The following is a 23,168-nucleotide window of genomic DNA, read 5'->3' on the forward strand; positions in this document are numbered from 1 at the left end:
GGAGAGAACGTGAAAGCAAGCATGAGAGAGAGTGAGCGTGAGAGAGAGAGCGTGAGAGAGGGAGAACGTGAGAGAGAGAGGATGAGAGAGGATGAGAGAGAAAGAGCATGAGAGAGAGAGCGTTAGAAAGAGAGAGAGCGAGAGTGAGAGAGAGCATGAGAAAGAGGGAACGTGAGAAAGAGTGAGAGTAAGAGAGAGAGGGCGTCAGAGGGATCGAGCATGAGAGGGAGTGAGCATGAGAGGGAGAGCGAGCATGAGAGGGAGAGCGAGCGTGAGAGAGAGAGAGTGAGAGAGAGAGTGTGAGAAAGAGAGAGAGCGTGAGAGAGAGGATGAGAGAGAAAGAGCATGAGAGAGAGAGAGAGCGTGAGAAAGAGCGAGAGGGCGAGAGAGAGGGCGTGTGAGAGAGAGGGCGTGAGAGAGAGAGGGCGTGAGAGAGAGAAGGCGTCAGGGAGCGAGAGCGTCAGAGGGAGCAAGCATGAGAGGGAGCGAGCATGAGAGGGAGAGCGAGCATGAGAGGGAGAGCGAGCGTGAGAGCGAAAGCGTGAGAGAGAGAGAGCGTGAGAGAGAGAGAGTGAGAAAGAGAGAGAGCGTGAGAAAGAGAGAGAGCGTGAGAGAGAGAGCATGAGAGAGAGAGAGAGTGTGAGAAAGAGAGAGAGGGTGAGAGAGAGGGCGTGAGAGTGAGAGGTCGTGAGAGAGAGGGCGTGAGAGAGAGAGCGTGAGAGGGAGCAAGCGTGAGAGGGAGCGAGCGTGAGAGGGAGCGAGCGTGAGGGGGAGCGAGCAAAAAGAGGGAGAGCAAGCATGAGAGGGAGAGCGTGAGAGAGATAGAGCGAGAGTGAGAGAGAGCATGAGAAAGAGGGAGCGTGAGAGAGCGAGGGGGCGAGCGTGAGACTGAGACAGCGTGTGAGAGAGAGAGCGTGAGAGAGAGAGAGCGTGAAAGAGAGAGACAGCATAAGGGAGAGAGAGCGTGAGATAGAGAGAGCGTGAGAGAGAGAGCGTGAGAGAGAGAGAGCGTGAGAGAGAGAGCGTGAGAGAGAGAGAGCGTGAGGGAGAGAGAGCGTGAGTGGGAGAGAGCGTGAGTGAGAGAGAGTGTGATGGAGAGAGAGCGAGCGTGAGAGAGAGCGAGCGGGAGGGAGAGCGAGCGTGAGGGAGAGCGAGCGTGAGGGAGAGAGAGTGTGAGGGAGCGAGCATGTCAGAGCGAACTTGAGAAAGCATGAGGGAGAGAGCGAGCATGAGGGAGAGAGAGCGTGAGGGAGAGAGAGCATGAGAGAGAGAGAGGGCGTGATAGAACATAGAACATAGAACGATACAGCGCAGTACAGGCCCTTCGGCCCACGATGTTGCACCGAAACAAAAGCCATCTAACCTACACTATGCCATTATCATCCACATGCTTATCCAATAAACTTTTAAAGGCCCTCAATGTTGGCAAGTTCACTACTGTTGCAGGTAGGGTATTCCACGGCCTCGCCACTCTTTGCGTAAAGAACCTACCTCTGACCTCTGTCCTATATCTATTACCCCTCAGTTTAGGGCTATGTCCCCTCGTGCCAGCCATTTCCATCCGCGGGAGAAGGCTCTCACTGTCCACCCTATCTAACCCCCTGATCATTTTGTATGCCTCTATTAAGTCTCCTCTTAACCATCTCTCTACCGAAACCAACCTCAAGTCCATCAGCCTTTCCTCATAAGATTTTCCCTCCATACCAGGCAACATCCTGGTAAATCTCCTCTGCACCCGCTCCAAAGCTTCCACGTCCTTCCTATAATGCGGTGACCAGAACTGTACGCAATACTCCAAATGCGGCCGTACCAGAGTTCTGTACAGCTGCAACATGACCTCATGACTCCGGAACTCAATCCCTCTACCAATAAAGGCCAACACTCCATAGGCCTTCTTCACAATCCTATCAACCTGGGTGGCAACTTTCAGGGATCTATGTACATGGACACCTAGATCCCTCTGCTCATCCACACTTCCAAGAACTTTACCATTAGCCAAATATTCCGCATTCCTGAAATTCCTTCCAAAGTGAATCACCTCACACTTCTCTACATTAAACTCCATTTGCCACCTCTCAACCCAGCACTGCAGCTTATCTATATCCCTCTGTAACCTGCTACTTCCTTCCACACTATCGACAACACCACCGACTTTAGTATCGTCTGCAAATTTACTCACCCACCCTTCTACGCCCTCCTCTAGGTCATTGATAAAAATGACAAACAGCAACGGCCCCAGAACAGATCCTTGTGGTACTCCACTTGTGACTGAACTCCATTCTGAACATTTCCCATCAACCACCACCCTCTGTCTTCTTTCAGCTAGCCAATTTCTGATCCACATCTCTAAATCACCCTCAATCCCCAGCCTCCGTATTTTCTGCAATAGCCTACCGTGGCGAACCTTATCAAACGCTTTGCTGAAATCCATATACACCACATCAACTGCTCTACCCTCGTCTACCTGTTCAGTCACCTTCTCAAAGAACTCAATAAGGTTTGTGAGGCATGACCTACCCTTCACAAAGCCATGCTGACTATCCCTGATCATATTATTCCTATCTAGATGATTATAAATCTTGTCTCTTATAATCCCCTCCAAGACTTTACCCACAACAGAGTGAGAGGGAGAGAGAGGCTTGGGGGGGCGCGGGGTGATCTGGCCCCGAAGGGTGTCCCCACGGTGGCCTGGCTCGCGATCGGGGCCCACCGATCCGCGGGCAGGCCTGTGCCGGGGGGGCACTCTTTTCCTACGCGTCAACCACGTCAGCCTCCGCAATGGCCGACGCGTAGGTGACCCCCCCCCCCCCCCAGCATGCGTGGACTCCCGCCGGCTGGCGCGGCGCCAACCACTCTGAGGCGGGCCTAGCCCCTAAAGGTACGGCCCGACTCTGGAGTGGTTCACGCCACTCTGTCCCGCCGGGACACCCCGCCCCGGGTGTGTGTGAGCGAGAACAAAGATCAAAGAAATGTACAGCACAGGAACAGGCCCTTCAGCCCTCCAAGCCTGTGCCGACCATGCTGCCCGACTAAACTACAATCTTCTACACTTCCTGGGTCCGTATCCCTCTATTCCCATCCTATTCATGTATTTGTCAAGATGCCCCTTAAATGTCACTATCGCCCTGCTTCCACCACCTCCTCTGGTACTAAGTTCCAGGCACCCACTACCCTCTGCGTAAAAAACTTGCCTCGTACATCTACTCTAAACCTTCACCCTCACACCTTAAACCTATGCCCCCTAGTAATTGACCCCTCTACCCTGGGAAAAAGCCTCTGACTATCCACTCTGCCTATGCCCCTCATAATTTTGTAGACCCCTAACAGGTCTCCCCTCAACCTCCTTTGTTCCAGTGAGAGAACGAGTGTGTGAGAGCGAGCGAGTGTGTGAGCGAGCGGGTGTGCGCGAGAGAGAGCGGATGTGCGCGAGAGAGAGCGGGTGTGCGCGAGAGAGAGCGAGTGTGCGCGAGAGAGGGCGGGTGTGCACGAGAGAGGGCGGGTGTGCGCGAGTGAGGGCGGGTGTGCGCGAGAGAGGGCGGGTGTGCGCGAGAGTGGGCGAGTATGCGAATGAGCGTGAAAGTGAGAGAGCGAGCGTGAAAGTGAGAGAGCGAGCGTGAAAGTGAGAGAGCGAGCGTGAAAGTGAGAGAAAGAGAGAGGGAGAGGGTGAGTGAGGGAGAGAGTAACAGAGAGAGAGAGAGAACCTGAGAGAGAGCGAGCATGAGAGTGAGAGAGCGTGAAAGAGGGTGTGAGAGTGCAAGAGGTTACACAGATAGCGAGTGTGAGAGCGAGCGTGCGTGAGAGCGGGTGAGGGCGGGTGTGCGCAGGAGAGAGCGGGTGTGCGCGAGAGAGAGCGGGTGTACGCGTTAGAGAGCGGGCGTGCGCGTGAGAGAGCGGGGCGTGCGCGAGAGAGAGCGGGGCGTGCACGAGAGAGAGCGGGTGTGCGCGATAGGGAGTGGGGGTGCGCGAGAGAGAGAGCGGGTGTGCGCGAGAGACAGCGGGTGCGCGTGATAGGGAGTGGGTGTGCGCGATAGGGAGCGGGTGTGCGCGAGAGAGGGCGAGCGTGCGCGAGAGAGAGCGGGTGCGCGTGAGAGAGAGCGGGTGTGCGCAATAGGAAGCGGGTGTGCGCGATAGGGAGCGAGTGTGCGCGAGGGAGAGCGGGTGCACGTGAGAGAGTGGGTGAGCGCAATAGGGAGCGGGTGTGCGCGAGAGAGAGCGAGTGTGCATGAGAGAGAGTGGGTGCGCGCGAGAGAGTGCTGGTGCACGCGAGAGAGCGGTTGCGCGTGAGAGAGAGCGGTTGCGCGTGAGAGAGAGCGGGGTGCGCGCGCGAGAGAGCGGGTGCGCGCGCGAGAGAGCGGGTGCGCGCGCGAGAGAGCGGGTGCGCGCGCGAGAGAGCGGGTGCGCGCGCGAGAGAGCGGTGTGCGCGCGCGAGAGAGCGGGTGCGCGCGCGAGAGAGCGGGTGCGCGCGCGAGAGAGCGGGTGCGCGCGCGAGAGAGCGGGTGCGCGCGCGAGAGAGCGGGTGCGCGCGCGAGAGAGCGGGTGCGCGCGCGAGAGAGCGGGTGCGCGCGAGAGAGAGCGGGTGTGCGCTAGAGTGAGAGGGTGTGTGCGAGAGAGAGCGGGTGCACATGAGAGAGAGCGGGTATGCGCGAGAGAGAGAGAGCGTGCGCGTGAGAGAGCGGGCGTGCGCGAGAGAGAGCGAGTGTGCGTGAGAGAGAGCGGGTGTGCGCAAGAGAGGGTGGGTGTGCGTGAGAGAGAGAGGGCGGGTGCGCGTGAGAGAGAGAGGGCGGGTGCGCGTGAGAGAGAGCGGGTGTGTGCGAGAGAGAGCGGGTGTGCGCGAGAGAGAGCGGGTATGCGCGAGAGAGAGCGGGTGTGCGCGAGAGAGAGAGAGCGTTCGCGTGAGAGAGAGCGGGGCGTGCACGAGAGAGAGCGGGTGTGCGCGATAGGGAGTGGGTGTGCACGAGTGTGCGCGAGAGAGAGTGGGTGCGCATGAGAGAGAGCGGGTGTGCGCGATAGGGAGCGGGTGTGCGCGAGAGAGAGCGTGTGTGCGTGAGAGAGAGCGGGTGTGCGTGAGAGAGAGCGGGTGTGCGCGAGAGAGAGCGGGTGTGTGCGCGAGAGAGAGCGGGTGTGTGCGAGAGAGAGCGGGCGTGCGTGAGAGTGAGCGGGGCGTGCACGAGAGAGAGCGGATGTGCGCGATAGGGAGTGGGTGTGCGCGAGAGAGAGCGAGTGTGCGCGAGAGAGAGCGAGTGTGCGCGAGAGAGAGCGGGTGTGCGCGATAGGGAGCGGGTGTGCGCGATAGGGAGCGGGTGTGCGTGAGAGAGAGCGAGTGTGCGCGAGAGAGAGCGAGTGTGCGCGTGAGAGAGCAGGTGTGCGCGATAGGGAGCGGGTGTGCGCGAGAGAGAGCGATTGTGCGCGAGAGAGAGCGGGTGCGCGTGAGAGAGTGCGGGTGCGCGCGGGAGGGAGCGGGTGTGCGCGGAAGGGAGCGGGTGTGCGCGGAAGGGAGCGGGTGTGCGCGATAGTCAGTGGGTGTGCGTGAGAGAGAGCGATTGTGCGCGAGAGAGAGCGGGTGTGCGCGAGAGAAAGCGGGTGTGCGCGAGAGAGAGCGGGTGCGCGTGAGAGAGAGCGGGTGCGTGTGAGAGAGAGCGGGTGTGCGCGGGAGGGAGCGGGCGTGCGCGAGAGAGAGCGGCTGCGCATGAGAGAGAGCGGGTATGCGCGAGAGAGAGCGGGTGTGCGCGAGAGAGAGAGAGAGCGTTCGCATGAGAGAGCGGGCGTGCGTGAGAGAGAGCGGGGCGTGCACGAGAGAGAGCGGGTGTGCGCTATCGGGAGTGGGTGTGCACGAGTGTGCGTGAGAGAGAGTGGGTGTGCGCGATAGGGAGTGGGTGTGCGCGATAGGGAGCGGGTGTGCGCGAGAGAGAGCGGGTGTGCGCGAGAGAGAGCGGGTGTGCGCGAGAGAGAGCGGGTGTGCGCGAGAGAGAGCGGGTGTGTGCGAGAGAGAGCGGGTGTGCGCGAGAGAGGGCAGGTGCGCATGAGAGAGAGCGGGTATGCGCGAGAGAGAGCGGGTGTGCGCGAGAGAGAGAGAGCGTGCGCGTGAGAGAGCGGGCGTGCGTGAGAGAGAGCGGGACGTGCACGAGAGAGAGCGGGACGTGCGCGATAGGGAGTGGGTGTGCGCGAGAGAGAGCGAGTGTGCGCGAGAGAGAGTGGGTGCGCATGAGAGAGAGCGGGTGTGCGCGATAGGGAGCGGGTGTGCACGATAGGGAGCGGGTGTGCGCGATAGGGAGCGAGTGTGCGCGAGAGAGAGCGAGTGTGCGCGAGAGAGAGCAGGTGCGCGTGAGTGAGCGGGTGTGCGCGATAGGGAGCGGGTGTGCGCGAGAGAGAGCGGGTACGCGCGAGAGAGAGCGGGTATGCGCGAGAGAGAGCGGGTGTGCGCGAGAGAGAGAGAGCGTTCACGTGAGAGAGCGGGCGTGCGTGAGAGAGAGCGGGGCGTGCACGAGAGAGAGCGGGTGTGCGCGATAGGGAGTGGGTGTGCACGAGTGTGCGTGAGAGAGAGTGGGTGTGCGCGATAGGGAGCGGGTGTGCGCGAGAGGGAGTGGGTGTGCGTGAGAGAGGGCGGGTGCGCATGAGAGAGAGCGGGTGTGCGCGGGAGAGAGAGAGTGTGCGCGTGAGAGAGCAGGCGTGCGTGAGAGAGAGCGGGGCGTGCGCGATAGGGAGCGGGTGTGCGCGATAGGGAGCGGGTGTGCGCGAGAGAGAGCGAGTGTGCGCGAGAGAGAGTGGGTGCACGTGAGAAAGAGCGGATGTGCGCGATAGGGAGCGGGTGTGCGCGATAGGGAGCGAGTGTGCGCGAGAGAGAGCGAGTGTGCGCGAGAGAGAGCAGGTGCGCGTGAGAGAGCGGGTGTGCGCGATAGGGAGCGGGTGTGCGCGAGAGAGAGCGATTGTGCGCGAGAGAGAGCAGGTGCGCGCAAGAGAGAGCGGGTGTGCACGGGAGAGAGCGGGTGTGCGCGATAGTCAGTGGGTGTGCGCGAGAGAGAGCGGGTGTGCGCGAGAGAGAGCAGGTGTGCGCGAGAGAGCGGGTGTGCGCGAGAGAGGGCGGGTGCGCATGAGAGAGAGCGGGAATGCGCGAGAGAGAGCGGGTGTGCGCGATAGGGAGCGGGTGTGCGCGAGAGAGAGCGAGTGTGCGCGAGAGAGAGTGGGTGCACGTGAGAGAGAGCGGGTGTGCGCGATAGGGAGCGGGTGTGCGCGATAGGGAGCGAGTGTGCGCGAGAGAGAGCGAGTGTGCGCGAGAGAGAGCAGGTGCGCGTGAGAGAGCGGGTGTGCGCGATAGGGAGCGGGTGTGCGCGAGAGAGAGCGATTGTGCGCGAGAGAGAGCAGGTGCGCGCGAGAGAGAGCGGGTGTGCACGGGAGAGAGTGGGTGTGCGCGATAGTCAGAGGGTGTGCGCGAGAGAGAGCGGGTGTGCGCGAGAGAGAGCAGGTGTGCGCGAGAGAGCGGGTGTGCGCGAGAGAGGGCGGGTGCGCATGAGAGAGAGCGGGAATGCGCGAGAGAGAACGGGTGTGCGCGAGAGAGAGAGTGGGAAAGTGAGAGAGCGAGCGGGAAATTGAGAGAGAGGGAGAGGGTAAGAGAGAGAGAGAGAACCTGAGAGAGAGCGAGCATGAGAGTGAGAGAGCGTGAAAGAGGGTGTGAGAGTGCAAGAGGTTATACAGTAGCGAGAGCGAGCATGCACGAGAGAGAGCGAGCGTGCGTGAGAGAGGGCGAGCGTGCGCGAGAGAGGGCGAGCGTGCGCGAGAGGGAGCGGGTGTGCGTGAGATGGAGCGGGCGTGCGCAAGTGGGAGCGAGCGTGCACGGGAGAGGACGGGCGTGCGCGAGACAGAGCGGGCGTGCGCGAGAGAGAGTGGGCATGCGCGAGAGAGAGCGGTCGTGCACGAGAGAGAGCGGTCGTGCGCGAGAATGAGCGGGCGTGCGCGAGAAGGAGCGGGCGTGCGCGAGAGGGAGCGGGCATGCGCAAGAGGGAGCGTAAAAGTGAGAGTGAGAGAGAGAGCGTCAGTGAGGGCGAACGTGAAAGAGGGCGTGAGAGTGTAAGAGGTTACACAGATAGGTAGTGTTGTAGGGGCTGGAGGAGTTCACAGAGATAGGGAGGGTTGTCGGGGCTGGAGGAGGTTACAGAGATAGGGAGGGGTGTAGGGGCTGGAGGAGTTCACAGAGATAGGGAGGGTTGTCGGGGCTGGAGGAGGTTACAGAGATAGGGAGGGGTGTAGGGGCTGGAGGAGGTTAGAGAGATAGGGAGGAGTGTAGGGACTGGAGGAGCTTACAGAGATAGGGAGGGTTGTAGGGGGCTGGAGGAGGTTAGAGAGATAGGGAGGGGGGGAAGGGCCTGGAGGAGGTTACAGACATAGGGAGGGTTGTAGGGGCTGGAGGAGTTCACAGAGATAGGGAGTGGGTGTTGATTCCCAAATTTCTTTCTCTGTCAGTCTGGCCTCAATAAAAGTTGAGATGGATTCGCACGTAAAAAGAAGTTATTTATTTAGCTTGCAAGCTTAATTCATCTTACAGAAACATAAGAGACATCCAGTCTCTTACACTCCAGAAAGCGACTGAACAAAGAGACAAAAGGATCTCTGCAAAATCAATTCAAATGGTATCAAGTTTCAAATACTCGACGCCCATAGGTCAGCCTATGTCCCTCCTGACCTGTTTGATCTATTCTGATTGGCTCACTTCCAATCCCTTTCTCTGGCCCCTATCAATGCAGCATCACTCTCATAGACACACCTCTTCCTGCTTTTTCCATGCGGTCTCAAATCCCTTTGTCCTTAACTGCCAGAATCAAAGTGGCTTACATTACATTAGCTAGTATCTCTAAAGTAACTATTTTATATCACATTCGTCATGGGGAAGGGCCTGGAGGAGGTTACAGAGATGGGGAGGGTTGTCGGGGCTAGAGGAGGTTAGAGAGATAGAACATAGAACATAGAATGATACAGCGCAGTACGACCCATCTAATGTACTCGAACTATATCTTTTCCAGTCAATATTTGGAAAGTTAAAGTCTCCCATAATAACTACTCTGTTACTTTCGCTCTTATCCAGAATCATCTTCGCCATCCTTTCCTCCACATCCCTAGAACTATTTGGAGGCCTATAGAAAACTCCCAACAGGGTGACCTCTCCTTTAATGTTTCTAACTTCAGCCCATACTACCTCGGAAGAAGAGTCCCCATCTAGCATCCTCTCCACCACCGTAATACTGCTCTTGACTAGCAGCGCCACACCTCCCCCTCTTTTGCCTCCTTCTCTGAGCTTACTAAAACACCTAAACCCCGGAACCTGCAACATCCATTCCTGTCCATGCTCTATCCATGTCTCCGAAATGGCCACAACATCGAAGTCCCAGGTACCAACCCATGCTGCCAGTTCCCCTACCTTATTATGTAGACTCCTGGCATTGAAGTAGACACACTTCAAACAACCTACCTGCACACTGGCCCCCTCCTGCGACGTCAAATCTGTGCTCCTGACCTCTATACTCTCAATCTCCCGTACCCTAAAACTACAATCCAGGTTCCCATGCCCCTGCTGCATTAGTTTAAACCCCCCCAAAGAGCACTAACAAATCTCCCCCCCAGGATATTTGTGCCCCTCGGGTTCAGATGTAGACCATCCTGTCTGTAGAGGTCCCACCTTCCCTAGCCACGTGTTTAATTGCTCTCTCTCCCTATTCCTCATCTCACTATCACGTGGCACGGGCAACTACCCAGAGATAACAACTCTGTTTGTTCTCGTTCTGAGCTTCCATCCTAGCTCCCTGAAAGCCTGCCTGACATCCTTGTCCCCTTTCCTACCTATGTCGTTAGTGCCAATGTGGACCACGACTTGGGGCTGCTCCCCCTCCCCATTAAGGACCCGGAAAACACGATCCGAGACATCACGTACCCTTGCACCTGGGAGGCAACATACCAAACGTGAGTCTCTCTCGCTCCGACAAAATCTCCTATCTGTGCCCCTGACTATAGAGTCCCCAATTACTAATGCTCTGCTCCTCTCCCCCCTTCCCTTCTGAGCAACAGGGACAGACTCCGTGCCAGAGGCCCGTACCCCATGGCTTACCCCTGGTAAGTACCCCCCCCCCCCCCACAAGTATCCAAAGCGGTATACTTGTTACTCAGGGGAACGACCGCAGAGGTTCCCTGCACTGACTGCTTCTTCCCAGTCCCTCTTACAGTTACCCACCTATCTCCAATCTTTGGTGTAACTAATTCCCTGAAGCTGCTATCTATGACCCCTTCTGCCTCCCGAATGATCCGAAGTTCATCCAACTCCAGCTCCAGTTCCCTAACTCGGTCTTGGAGGAGCTGGAGATGGCAGCACTTCCTGCAGGTAAAATCAGCAGGGACACTAACTGCATCCCTCACCTCAAACATCCTGCAAGAGGAACATTGCACTCCCTTCCCTGCCATTCCTCCAACTTTCTACCAAGATCTGGTTAATAAATAAAAAAAATTTTAAATAAAAAAATATATATAATAATATAATATGGCACTTACCTCACACCAATGGGTTTTATTATTAGGTTAGAGGAGGAGGGCGGGTGGGAGACACTACACGTGTAGTGTCTCGGGTTTCCTCTCCACCAGAATTTATTGGTTGGGGGGAGGGGGGGGGGGGTGGGAGGAGGGGGGGGGGGGGAAACCTTCCCAGAAGTCCGTGGGTCGAAGTTCCGGTTCCCGCCTTAAAAAAAAAACAGAAAAGAAGAACAGAAACGGGACCAGGTAAGGGTTTTTAAAGTAAAAACTTACCTCCCAGAAGGCCCTTGTGCACCGCTCCCGCTGAAATCCAAAGGGAGGGAGGGAAATCCAAAGGATAGGGAGGGTTGTCGGGGCTGGAGCCGGTTAGAGAGATAGGGAGGGTTGTCGGGGCTGGAGGAGGTTACAGAGATAGGGACGGTTGTCGGGGTTGGAGGAGGTTAGAGAGATAGGGCGGGGTGTAGGGTCTGGAGGATGTTAGAGAGATAGGGAGGGTTGTAGGGGCTGGAGGAGGTTAGAGAGATAGGGAGGGTTGTAGGGGCTGGAGGAGGTTAGAGAGATAGGGAGGTTTGTCGGGGCTGGAAGAGGTTAGAGAGATAGGTAGGGGTGTAGGGGCTGGAGCCGGTTAGAGAGATAGGCAGGCTTGTCGGGGCTGGAGGAGGTTAGAGAGATAGGGAAGGTTGTCGTGGTTGGAGGAGGTTAGAGAGATAGGGCGGGGTGTAGGGTCTGGAGGAGGTTAGAGAGATAGGGAGGGTTGTAGGTGCTGGAGGAGGTTACAGAGATAGGGACGGTTGTCGGGGTTGGAGGAGGTTAGAGAGATAGGGCGGGGTGTAGGGTCTGGAGGATGTTAGAGAGATAGGGAGGGTTGTAGGGGCTGGAGGAGGTTACAGGATAGAGAGGGTTGTACGGGCTGGAGGAGGTTAGAGAGATAGGGAGGGTTGTCGGGGCTGGAGGTGGTTTGAGGGATAGGGAGGATTGTCGGGGCTGGAGGAGGTTACAGAGATAGGGAGGAGTGTAGGGGTTGGAGGAGGTTACAGAGATAGGGAGAGTTGTTGGGGGCTGGATGAGGTTAGAGAGATAGGGAGGGTTGTCGGGGCTGGAAGAGGTTACAGAGATAGGGAGGAGTTTAGGGGCTGGGGGAGGTTACAGAGATGGGGAGGGTTGTAGGGGGCTGGACGAGGTTAGCGAGATAGGGAGGGTGTAAGGGCTGGAGGAGGTTAGTGAGATAGGGAGGGTTGTCGGGGCTGGAGGAGGTTAGAGAGATAGGGAGAGGTCTAGGGGCTGGAGGAGGTTAGAGAGATATGGAGGGGTGTAGGGGCTGGAGGACGTTACAGAGATAGGGAGGGTTGTCACGGCTGGAGGAGGTTAGAGGGACAGGGAGGGTTGCAGGGGCCTGAGTTAGAGAGATATGGAGGGTTGTCGTGGTTGGAGGAGGTTAGAGAGATAGGGAGCAGTGTAGTGGATGGAGGAGTTTGGATAGATAGGGAGGGTTGTAGGAGCTGGAGGAGGTTACAGAGATCTGGAGGGATGTAGGGGCTGGAGGAGGTTACAGAGATATGCAGGGACGTAGGGGCTGGAGGAGGTTAGAGAGATAGGGAGGGTTTTCGGGCTGGGGGACGCTAGATAGATAGGGAGGGTTATAGGGGCTGGAGGAGGTTACAGAGAAAGGGAGGATTGTAGGGGCTGGAGGAGGTTAGACAGATAGGGAGGGGTGTAGAGGCTGGAGGAGGTTAGAGAGATAGGGAGGCTTGTCGGGGCTGGAGGAGGTTAGAGAGATAGGGAGGGGCGAAAGGCCTGGAGGAGGTTACAGAGATAGGGAAGGTTGTCGTGGTTGGAGGAGGTTAGAGAGATAGGGCGGGGTGTAGGGTCTGGAGGAGGTTAGAGAGATAGGGAGGGTTGTAGGGGCTGGAGGAGGTTAGAGAGATAGTAAGGGTTGTAGGGGCTGGAGGAGGTTAGAGAGATAGGGAGGGGTGTAGGGGCTGGAGGAGGTTACAGACATAGGGAGTGTTGTAGGGGCTGGAGGAGGTTACAGAATAGGGAGGGTTGTACGGGCGGGATGTGGTTACAGAGATAGGGAGGAGTTTAGGGGCTGGAGGAGGTGACAGAGGTGGGGAGGGTTCTCGGGGGCTGGATGAGGTTAGAGAGATAGGGAGAGTTGTAAGGGCTGGAGGAGGTTAGTGAGATAGGGAGGGTTGTCGGGCTGGAGGAGGTTAGAGAGATAGGGAGAGGTCTAGGGGCTGGAGGAGGTTAGAGAGATAGTAAGGGTTGTAGGGGCTGGAGGAGGTTACAGGATAGGGATGGTTGTACGGGCTGGAGGAGGTTAGAGAGATAGGGAGGGTTGTCGGGGCTGGATGTGGCTTGAGAGATAGGGAGGATTGTCGGGGCTGGAAGAGGTTACAGAGATAGGAAGGAGTTTAGGGGCTGGAGGAGATTACAGAGATGGGGAGGGTTGTAGGGGGCTGGACGAGGTTAGAGAGATAGGGAGGGTTGTAAGGGCTGGAGGAGGTTAGTGAGATAGGGAGGGTTGTCGGGGCTGGAGGAGGTTAGAGAGATAGGGAGAGGTCTAGGGGCTGGAGGAGGTTAGAGAGATATGGAGGGGTGTAGGGGCTGGAGGACGTTACAGAGATAGGGAGGGTTGTCACGGCTGGAGGAGGTTAGAGGGACTGGGAGGGTTGTAGGGGTCTGAGGTTAGAGAGATATGGAAGATTGTCGTGGTTGGATGAGGTTAGAGAGATAGGGAGGGTTGTAGGAGCTGGAGGAGGTTACAGAGATATGCAGTGATGTAGAATAGGCTGGAGGAGGTTACAGAGAAAGGGAGGATTGTAGGGGCTGGAGGAGGTTAGACAGATAGGGAGGGTTGTCAGGACTGGAGGGGGTTAGAGAGATAGGGAGGGGTGTAGAGGCTGGATTAGGTTAGAGAGACAGGGAGGGAGGATTGTCGGGGCTGGAGGAGGTTACAGAGATAGGTAGGTTTGTAGGGGGCTGGAGGAGGTCAGAGAGATGGGGAGGGTTGTGAGGGCTGGAGGAGGTTAGAGAGATAGGAAGTGGTCTCGGGGCTGAGGAGGTTAGAGAGATAGGGAGGGTTGTAGGGGCTGGAGGAGGTTAGAGAGATAGGGAGGGTTGTGAGGGCTGGAGGAGGTTAGAGAGATAGGAAGTGGTCTCGGGGCTGAGGAGGTTAGAGAGATAGGGAGGGTTGTAGGGGCTGGAGGAGGTTAGAGAGATAGGGAGGGTTGTAGGGGCTGGAGGAGGTTAGAGAGATAAGGAGGGTTGACGGGGCTGGAGGAGGTTAGAGAGATAGGGAGTGGTGTAGGGGCTGGAGGAGGTTGGAGAGATAGGGAGTGGCGTAGGGGCTGGAAGAGGTAACAGAGATCGGGAGGGTTGTCGGGGCTGGAGGAGGTTGGAGAGGTAGGAGGGCTGTAGGGGCTGGTGGAGGTTAGAGAGATAGGGAGTGTTGTAGGGGCTGGAGGCGTTTAAGAGATAGGGAGGGGTGTCGGGGCTGGAGGAGTTAGAGAGATAGGGAGGGTTGTAGGAGGTGGAGGATGTTACCGAGATATGGAGGGGTGTAGGGACTGGGGGATGTTAGAGAAATAGGGAGGGGTTTAGGGGCTGGAAGAAGTGACAGAGAAAGGGAGGGTTATAGGGTCTGCAGAATGTTAGAGACATAGGGAGGGTTGTCGGGGCTGGAGGAGGTTAGAGAGATAGGGAGAGGTTATGGGGCTGGTGGAGGTTACAGAGATATGGAGGGGTGTAGGGGCTGGAGGAAGTTACAGAGACAGGGAGGGTTGTCGGGGCTGGAAGAGGTTAGAGAGATAGGGAGGGGTGTAGGGGCTGGAGGAGGTTAGAGAGATAGGGAGAGGTTATGGGGCTGGTGGAGGTTACAGAGATATGTAGGGGTGTAGGGGCTGGAGGACGTTACAGAGACAGGGAGGGTTGTAGCGGCTGGAGGAGGTTAGAGAGATAGGGAGGGTTGTCGGGGCTGAAGGAGGTTAGAGGGATAGGGAGGGGTGTAATGGCTGGAGGAGGTTAAGAAATAGGGAGGGTTGTAGGGCTGTAATTTAGAGAGATATGGAGGGTTGACGGGGCTGGAGGAGGTTAGAGAGATAGGGAGGGGTGTCGGGGTTGGAGGAGGTTACAGAGATTGGGGGTGTTGTCGGGGCTGGAGGAGGTTAGAGAGATAGGGAGGGTTGTAGGGGCTGGAGGCAGTTAGAGAGATAGGGAGGGATGTCGGGGCTGGAGGAGGTTAGAGAGATAGGGAGAGGTTCAGGGGCTGCTGGAGGTTACAGAGATATGGAGGGTGTCGGGGCTGGTGGAAGTTACAGAGATAGGGAAGGTAGTCGGGGCTGGAGGAGGTTAGAGAGATACAGAGGGTTGTCGGGGCTCAACGAGGTTACAGAGATAGGGAGGGTTGTCGGGGCTACAGAGATACGGAGGGGTGTAGGGTCTGGAGGAGGTTCGAGAGATAGGGAGGCTTGTAGGGGAGGAGGTTACAGAGATGGGGAGGGTTGTAGGTGACTGGAGGAGGTTAGGGAGATAGGGAGGGTTGTAGGGGCTGGGGGGGTTAGAGAGATAGGGAGGTTTGTCGGGGCTGGAGGAGGTTAGAGAGATAGGGAGGGTTGTCGGGGCTGGAGGAGGTTAGAGAGATCGGGAACGGTGCAGTGGATGGAGGAGGTTGGATAGATATGGAGGGTTGTAGGAGCTGGAGGAGGTTAGAGAGATCGGGAGGGTTGTCGGGGTTGTCGTAGGTTAGAGAGATAGAGAGGGGTGTAGGGTCTGGAGGAGGTTCGAGAGGTAGGGAGGCTTGTAGCGGAGGACGTTTCAGAGATAGGAAGGGTTGTCAGGGCTGGAGGAGGTTACAGAGATAGGCAGGGTTGTAGGTGACTGGAGGAGGTTAGAGAGATAGGGAGGGTTGTCGGGGCTGGAGGAGGTTACAGAGATAGGGAGGGTTGTCGGGGCTGGAGGAGGTTAGAGAGATAGGGAGGTTTGTAGGGACTTGAGGCGGCTATAGAGTTAGGGAGGTTTGTCGGGGCTGGTGGTGGTTAGAGAGATAGAGAGGGTTGTCGTGGCTTGAGGAGGTTAGAGAGATAGGGAGGGGTGTAGGGGCTGGAGGAGGTTTGAGAAATAGGGAGGGTTGTAGGGGGTTAGAGAGATAGGGAGAGGTATAGGGGCTGGAGGAGGTTACAGAGATAGGGAGGGTTGTCGAGGCTGAAGGTGGTTAGAGAGATAGGGAGGGTTGACGGGGCTGGAGGAGGTTCGAGACGTAGGGAGGGCTCTTGGGGCTGGAGGAGGTTAGAGAGATAGGGAGAGGTTCAGGGGCTGCTGGAGGTTACAGAGATATGGAGGGGTGTAGGGGCTGGTGGAAGTTACAGAGATAGGGAAGGTAGTCGGGGCTGGAGGAGGTTAGAGAGATACAGAGGGTTGTCGGGGCTCAACGAGGTTACAGAGATAGGGAGGGTTGTCGGGGCTACAGAGATACGGAGGGGTGTAGGGTCTGGAGGAGGTTCAAGAGATAGGGAGGCTTGTAGCGGAGGAGGTTACAGAGATGGGGAGGGTTGTAGGTGACTGGAGGAGGTTAGGGAGATAGGGAGGGTTGTAGGGGCTGGGGGGATTAGAGAGATAGGGAGGTTTGTCGGGGCTGGAGGAGGTTAGAGAGATCGGGAACGGTGCAGTGGATGGAGGAGGTTGGATAGATATGGAGGGTTGTAGGAGCTGGAGGAGGTTAGAGAGATAGGGAGGGTTGTCGGGGTTGTCGTAGGTTAGAGAGATAGAGAGGGGTGTAGGGTCTGGAGGAGGTTCGAGAGGTAGGGAGGCTTGTAGCGGAGGACGTTTCAGAGATAGGAAGGGTTGTCGGGGCTGGAGGAGGTTACAGAGATAGGGAGGGTTGTAGGTGACTGGAGGAGGTTAGAGAGATAGGGAGGGTTGTCGGGGCTGGAGGAGGTTACAGAGATAGGGAGGGTTGTCGGGGCTGGAGGAGGTTAGAGAGATAGGGAGGGTTGTCGGGGCTGGAGGAGGTTAGAGAGATAGGGAGGTTTGTAGGGACTTGAGGCGGTTATAGAGTTAGGGAGGTTTGTCGGGGCTGGAGGTGGTTAGAGAGATAGAGAGGGTTGTCGCGGCTTGAGGAGGTTAGAGAGATAGGGAGGGGTGTAGGGGCTGGAGGAGGTTTGAGAAATAGGGAGGGTTGTAGGGGGTTCGAGAGATAGGGAGAGGTATAGGGGCTGGAGGAGGTTACAGAGATAGGGAGGGTTGTCGAGGCTGAAGGTTGTTAGAGAGATAGGGAACGGTGTAGAGGCTGGAGGAGTTTACAGAGATGGGGAGGGTTGTCGGGGCTGGAGGAGGTTAGAGAGATAGGGAGGGTTGACGGGGCTGGAGGAGGTTCGAGACGTAGGGAGGGCTCTTGGGGCTGGAGGAGGTTAGAGAGATAGTGAGGGGTGCAGGGTCTGGAGGAGTTTAGAGAGATAGGGAGGGGTCTAGGGGCTGGAGGAGGTTAGAGAGATAGGGAAGGTAGTCGTGGCTGGAGGAGGTTGGAGAGATAGGGAGGGTTGTAGGAGCTGGAGGAGGTTTCCGATATATGGAGGGTTGTAGGTGACTGGAGGAGGTTAGGGAGATAGGGAGGGTTGTCGGGGCTGGAGGAGGTTAGAGAGATAGGGTGGGTTGTCGAGGTTGGAGGAGGTTAGAGAGATAGGGAGGGTTGTAGGAGCTGGAGGAGGTTACCGAGATATGGAGGGGTGTAGGGGCTGGAGGAGTTTAGAGAAATAGGGAGGTATGTAGGATCTGGAAGAGATGACAGAGAAAGGGATGGTTGTAGGGTCTGGAGGTGTTTAGAGAGATAGGGCGGGTTGTCGGGGATGGAGGAGGTTAGAGAGATGGGGAGGGTTGTAGGGGCTGGAGGAGTTTAGAGAGATAGGGAGGGGTGTAGGGGCTGGACGAGGTTACAGAGATAGGGAGGTTTGTCGGGGATACAGAGATAGGGAGGGGTGTAGGGGCTGGAGGAGGTTCGAGAGATGGGGATGGTTCTCCAGCCTGGAGGAGGTTAAAGAGATACGGAGGGTTGTTGGGCGCTGGAGGTACTTACAGAGATAGGGAGGGTTGTCGGGGCTGGAGGAGGTTACAGAGATGGGGAGGGTTGTAAAGGCTGGAGGAGGTTACAGAGATGGGGAGGGTGTAGGGGGCTGGAGGAGGTTACAGAGATAGGGAGGGTGTAGGGGGTTGGAGGAGGTTACAGAGATAGGGAGGGGTGTAGGTTCTGGAGGAGGTTACAGAGATAGGGAGGGTTGTAGGGGGCTGGAGGAGGTTACAGAGATGGGGAGGGTGTCGGGGGCTGGAGGAGGTTACAGAGATAGGGAGAGGTGTTGGGCCTGGAGGAGGTTACAGAGATAGGGAGGGGTGTAGGGGCTGGAGGAGGTTACAGAGATAGGGAGGGGTGTAGGGGGCTGGAGGAGGTTACAGAGATGGGGAGGGTGTCGGGGGCTGGAGGAGGTTACAGAGATAGGGAGGGTTGTAGGGGGTTGGAGGAGGTTACAGAGATAGGGAGGGGTGTAGGTTCTGGAGGAGGTTACAGAGATGGGGAGGGTGTCGGGGGCTGGAGGAGGTTACAGAGATGGGGAGGGTGTCGGGGGCTGGAGGAGGTTACAGAGATGGGGAGGGTGTCGGGGGCTGGAGGAGGTTACAGAGATGGGGAGGGTGTCGGGGGCTGGAGGAGGTTACAGAGATGGGGAGGGTGTAGGGGGTTGGAGGAGGTTACAGAGATAGGGAGGGTGTAGGTTCTGGAGGAGGTAATGACGCTGGCAGGATGTTGGAGACGGGGTTGGGATTTTTAATTTCCAGGGTTTTGAATATGGCGAGTTGGTGTTGGTTTTGGGAAGGACACAGCGGGTTAACGGGACTGTTGGTTCACATACAAGCTGGTCACAATGACTGGCATTGGGACGTTACTGGCAGATGTTTCCTGTCATCATGACTGCAATTTGCCAGGTGGCACTGACGATGCTCATGTCTGGTCTTCTCTCCTTTGTGTCCACTTTCACCAGGGTAACCGTTCAGTCTGCCAGCCTCTTGCTCAGCGATTGGCAGCGGTGCAGTCCGGAACAGCGAGGGAGGCTCAAGACTACATCAGATTGGTAATAACTGTTCACTGACCCGACAATGGTGTCGGACATTGGAGAAAGATGAAGGGTGTGATTCTGTGTCCATTCTCAGGATCGGAAGTTTCCCTTCCGGCTGCAGTCAATGGGAGATTTGGCGCATCATGTTCATCGTCGCGAAGCACAACTTGCACTGGAGAATCCCGGCTAAATCCCACAGACCTGCAGGAGACCAGTCTCCCAGAGTATCTCTGCTGCTCCCTGCTCGAGCTATCCAGCTAATCCCAATCTCCCTCTCTTTCCCGCTCTCCGCCAGTTTCCACCATTTTTACAATTCCCCCTTTGGACAGTTTCTGTTCAATCTGCTCCTGCTGGTATCAGGCTGCACATTGCAGATCACACCTCGCTGTGCAAAAAATATTCCCCCTCACCACCCCCCCCTCTGTGTCCGTCTGGTTACCCACATACCCGTAACAGCCTCCCCGAACAGGCGCCGGAATGTGGCAACTAGGGGCTTTTCACAGTAACTTCATTTGAAGCCTACTTGTGACAATAAACGATTTTCATTTCATTTTCATTTTTTCACATCCCCCCCCCCCAGCCTCTGTCCATCTGGCTACCCCCCCCGCCCATTCTCTGTGTCCGCCTGGTTACCCCCCCCCCCCCCCGCCCATCCTCTGTGTCCGTCTGGTTACAAGAACAAAGAAAAGTACAGCCCAGGAACAGGCCATTCGGCCCTCCAAGCCCGTGCCGACCATGCTGCCCGACTAAACTACAATCTTCTACACTTCCTGGGTCCGTATCCCTCTATTCCCATCCTATTCATGTATTTGTCAAGATGCCCCTTAAATGTCACTATCGTCCCTGCTTCCACCACCTCCTCCGGCAGAGAGTTCCAGGCACCCACTACCCTCTGTGTAAAATACTTGCCTCCTACATCTCCTCTAAACCTTGCCCCTCGCACCTTAAACCTATGCCCCCTAGTAATTTACCCCTCTACCCTGGGGAAAAGCCTCTGACTATCCACTCTGTCTATGCCCCTCATAATTTTGTAGACCTCTATCAGGTCGCCCCTCAACCTCCGTCGTTCCAGTGAGAACAAACCGAGTTTATTTAACCGCTCCTCATAGCTAATGCCCTCCATACCAGGCAACATCCTGGTAAATCTCTTCTGCACCCTCTCGAAAGCCTCCACATCCTTCTGGTAGTGTGGCGACCAGAATTGAACACTATACTCCAAGTGTGGCCTAACTAAGGTTCTATACAGCTGCAACATGACTTGCCAATTCTTATACTCAGTGCCCCGGCCAATGAAGGCAAGCATGCCGTATGCCTTCTTGACTACCTTCTCCACCTGTGTTGCCCCTTTCAGTGACCTGTGGACCTGTACACCTAGATCTCTTTGACTTTCAATGCTCTTGAGGGTTCTACCATTCACTATATATTCCCTACCAGTATTAGACCTTCCAAACTACATTACCTCATATTTGTCTGGATTAAACTCCATCTGCCATCTCTCCGCCCAAGTTTCCAAACAATCTAAATCCTGCTGTATCCTCTGACAGTCCTCATCGCTATCCGCAAATCCACCAACCTTTGTGTCGTCTGCAAACTTACTAATCAGACCAGTTACATTTTCCTCCCAATCATTTATATATACTACAAACAGCAAAGGTCCCAGCACTGATCCCTGCAGAACACCACTAGTCACAGCCCTCCAATCAGAAAAGCACCCTTCCATTGCTACTCTCTGCCTCTGTGACCGAGCAAGTTCTGTATCCATCATGCCAACTCACCCCTGATCCCGTGTGACTTCATCTTTTGTACCAGTCTGCCATGAGGGACCTTGTCAAAGGCCTTACTGAAGTCCATATAGATAACACCCACTGCCCTACCTGCATCAATCATGTTTCTGACCTCTTCGAAAAACTGTATCAAGTTAGTGAGACACGACCTCCCCTTCACAAAACCATGCTGTCTCTCGCTAATCCGTCCATTTGCTTCCAAATGGGAGTAGATCCTGTCTCGAAGAATTCTCTCCAGTAATTTCCCTACCACTGACGTAAGGCTCACTGGCCTGTAGTTCCCTGGATTATCCTTGCTACCCTTCTTAAACAGAGGAACAACATTGGCTATTCTCCTGTCCGCCGGGACATCACCTGAGGACAGTGAGGATCCAAGATTTCTGTCAAGGCCTCAACAATTTCCTCTCCAGCCTCCTTCAGTATTCTGTGGTAGATCCCATCATGCCCTGGGGACTTATCTACCTTAATATTTTTCAAGATGCCCAACACCTCGTCTTTTTGGATCTCAATGTGACCCAGGCTATCTACACACCCTTCTCCAGACTCAAAATCCACCAATTCCTTCTGTTTGGTGAATTCTGATGCAAAGTATTCGTTTAGTATCTCACCCATTTCCTCTGGCTCCACACCTAGATTCCCTTGTCTGTCCTTCAGTGGGCCAACTCTTTCCCTGGCTACTCTTGCTTTTTATGTACGTGTAAAAAGCCTTGGGATTTTCCTTAACCCTATTTGCCAATGACTTTTCGTGACCCCCTTCTAGCCCTCCTGACTCCTACTTTCCTTATATTCCACACAGGATTCGTCTGTTCCCAGCCTTTTAGCCCTGAAAAATGCCTCCTTTTTACTTTTGACGAGGCCTACAATATCTCTCGTCATCCAAGATTCCCGAAATTTGCCGTATTTATCCTTCTGCCGCATAGGGACCTGCCGGTCCTGAATTCCTTTCAACTGCCACTTGAAAGCCTCCCACATGTCATGTTGATTTACCCTCAAACATCCGCCCCCAATCTAGGTTCTTCAGTTCCCGCCTAATATTCCCGCCGAAGGGCCTGTACTGCGCTGTAATGTTCTAATATTGTTATAATTAGCGTTCCCCCAATTTAGCTCATTCACCCCAGGACCACTCTTATCCTTGTCCACCAGCACTTTAAAACTTACTGAATTGTGGTCACTGTTCCCGAAATGTTCCCCTACTGGAACTTCTACCACCTGGCCGGGCTCATTCCCCAATACCAGGTCCAGTACCGCCCCTTCCCTAGTTGGACTGTCTACATATTGTTTTAAGAAGCCCTCCTGGATGCTCCTTACAAACTCTGCCCTGGCACTAAGTGAGTCCCAGTCAATATTGGGGAAGTTGAAGTCTCCCATTACCACAACCCTGTTGTTTTTACTCGTTTCCAACATCTGTCTACCTATCTGCTCCTCTATCTCCCGCTGGCTGTTGGGAGGCCTGTAGTAAACCCCCAACATTGTGACTGCACCCTTCTTATTCCTGATCTCTACCCATATAGCGTCACTGCCCTCTGAGGTGTCCTCCCGGAGTACAGCTGTGATATTCTCCCTAACCAGTAGCGCAACTCCGCCTCCCCTTTTACATCCCCCTCTATCCCGCCTGAAACATCTAAATCCTGGAACGTTTAGCTGCCAATCCTGTCCTTCCCTCAACCAGGTCTCTGTAATGGCAACAACATCATAGTTCCAAGTACTAATCCAAGCTCTAAGTTCATCTGCCTCACCCGTAATACTTCTTGCATTAAAACATATGCACTTCAGGCCACCAGTCCCGCTGTTTTCGGCAACTTCTCCCTGTCTGCTCTGCCTCAGAGCCAAACTGGCCCTATTCCCTAGTTCTCCCTCAATGCTCTCACCTTCTACCCACTATCCCCCCCCCTCTGTGCCCGTCTGGTTACCCCCCCCCCCCCCCCGCCCCCGTCTGTGTCCGTCTGGTTACACCCCCCCCTCTGTGACCATTGGTTACCCCCCCCCCCCTCTGTATCCATCTGGTTACCCTCCCCCCCCCCCTTGTGTCCGTCTGGTTACCGACCCCCCCCCCCTGTATCCGTCTGGTTACCCCCCCCCCCTCTGTGTCCGTCTGGTTACCCCCCCCCCCTCTGTGTCCGTCTGGTTACCGACCCCCCCCCCTGTGTCCGTCTGGTTACCCCCTCCTCTGTGTCCGTCTGGTTACCCCCCCCCCCCTCTGTGTCCGTCTGGTTACCCACCATCACCCCCCCGCCCCTCCCTCTGCACGTTCTCCCCGTGACTGCGTGGGTTTCCTCTGGGTGCTCCGGTTTCCTCCCACTAATCCTGAACCGCATGCGGTTAGCTGAATTGGACATTCTGAATTCTCCCTCTGTGTAGCCGAACAGGCGCCAGAATGTGGCGACTAGTGGCTTTTCACAGTAACTTCAATGCAGTGTTAGGGGAAGCCTACTTGTGACAATAAAGGTTACTTTACTTTACAATCTCCCATAGAACCATTTAATTCTTGCAGTGCAGAAGGCCTTTCAACCCTTGAAGTCTGCACCAACCCTCCAAAAAGCAGCCCACATAGGCCCACTCCCTCACCCCATCCCTGTAACCCCACATGTGAGACAGCAGTGTTAACCCGGGTCCATGGCACTGTGAGACAACAGTGTTAACCCGGGACCCTGGCACTGTGAGACAGCAGTGTTAACCCGGGTCCCTGGCACTGTGAGACAGCAGTGTTAACCCGGTCCCTGGCACTGTGAGACAGCATTGTTAACCCGGGTCCCTGGCACTGTGAGACAGCAGTGTTAAC

General features: G+C 56.0%; 1 protein-coding gene across 1 annotated transcript in view; it reads left to right on the top strand.

Moving 5' to 3' along the window:
• The window catches only part of LOC140402258 (integrin alpha-M-like), a 177,241-nt gene that overhangs the window by 105,978 nt on the left and 48,095 nt on the right, over nucleotides 1-23,168 (top strand). The window contains exon 11 of the mRNA XM_072489889.1: nucleotides 18,531-18,620. Coding sequence (XP_072345990.1) covers nucleotides 18,531-18,620 — 90 coding nt within the window. The remainder of the gene's footprint in view (nucleotides 1-18,530; nucleotides 18,621-23,168) is intronic.

Source organism: Scyliorhinus torazame, chromosome 25, assembly GCF_047496885.1.
Source record: "Scyliorhinus torazame isolate Kashiwa2021f chromosome 25, sScyTor2.1, whole genome shotgun sequence".
NCBI classification, from domain to species: domain Eukaryota; kingdom Metazoa; phylum Chordata; class Chondrichthyes; order Carcharhiniformes; family Scyliorhinidae; genus Scyliorhinus; species Scyliorhinus torazame.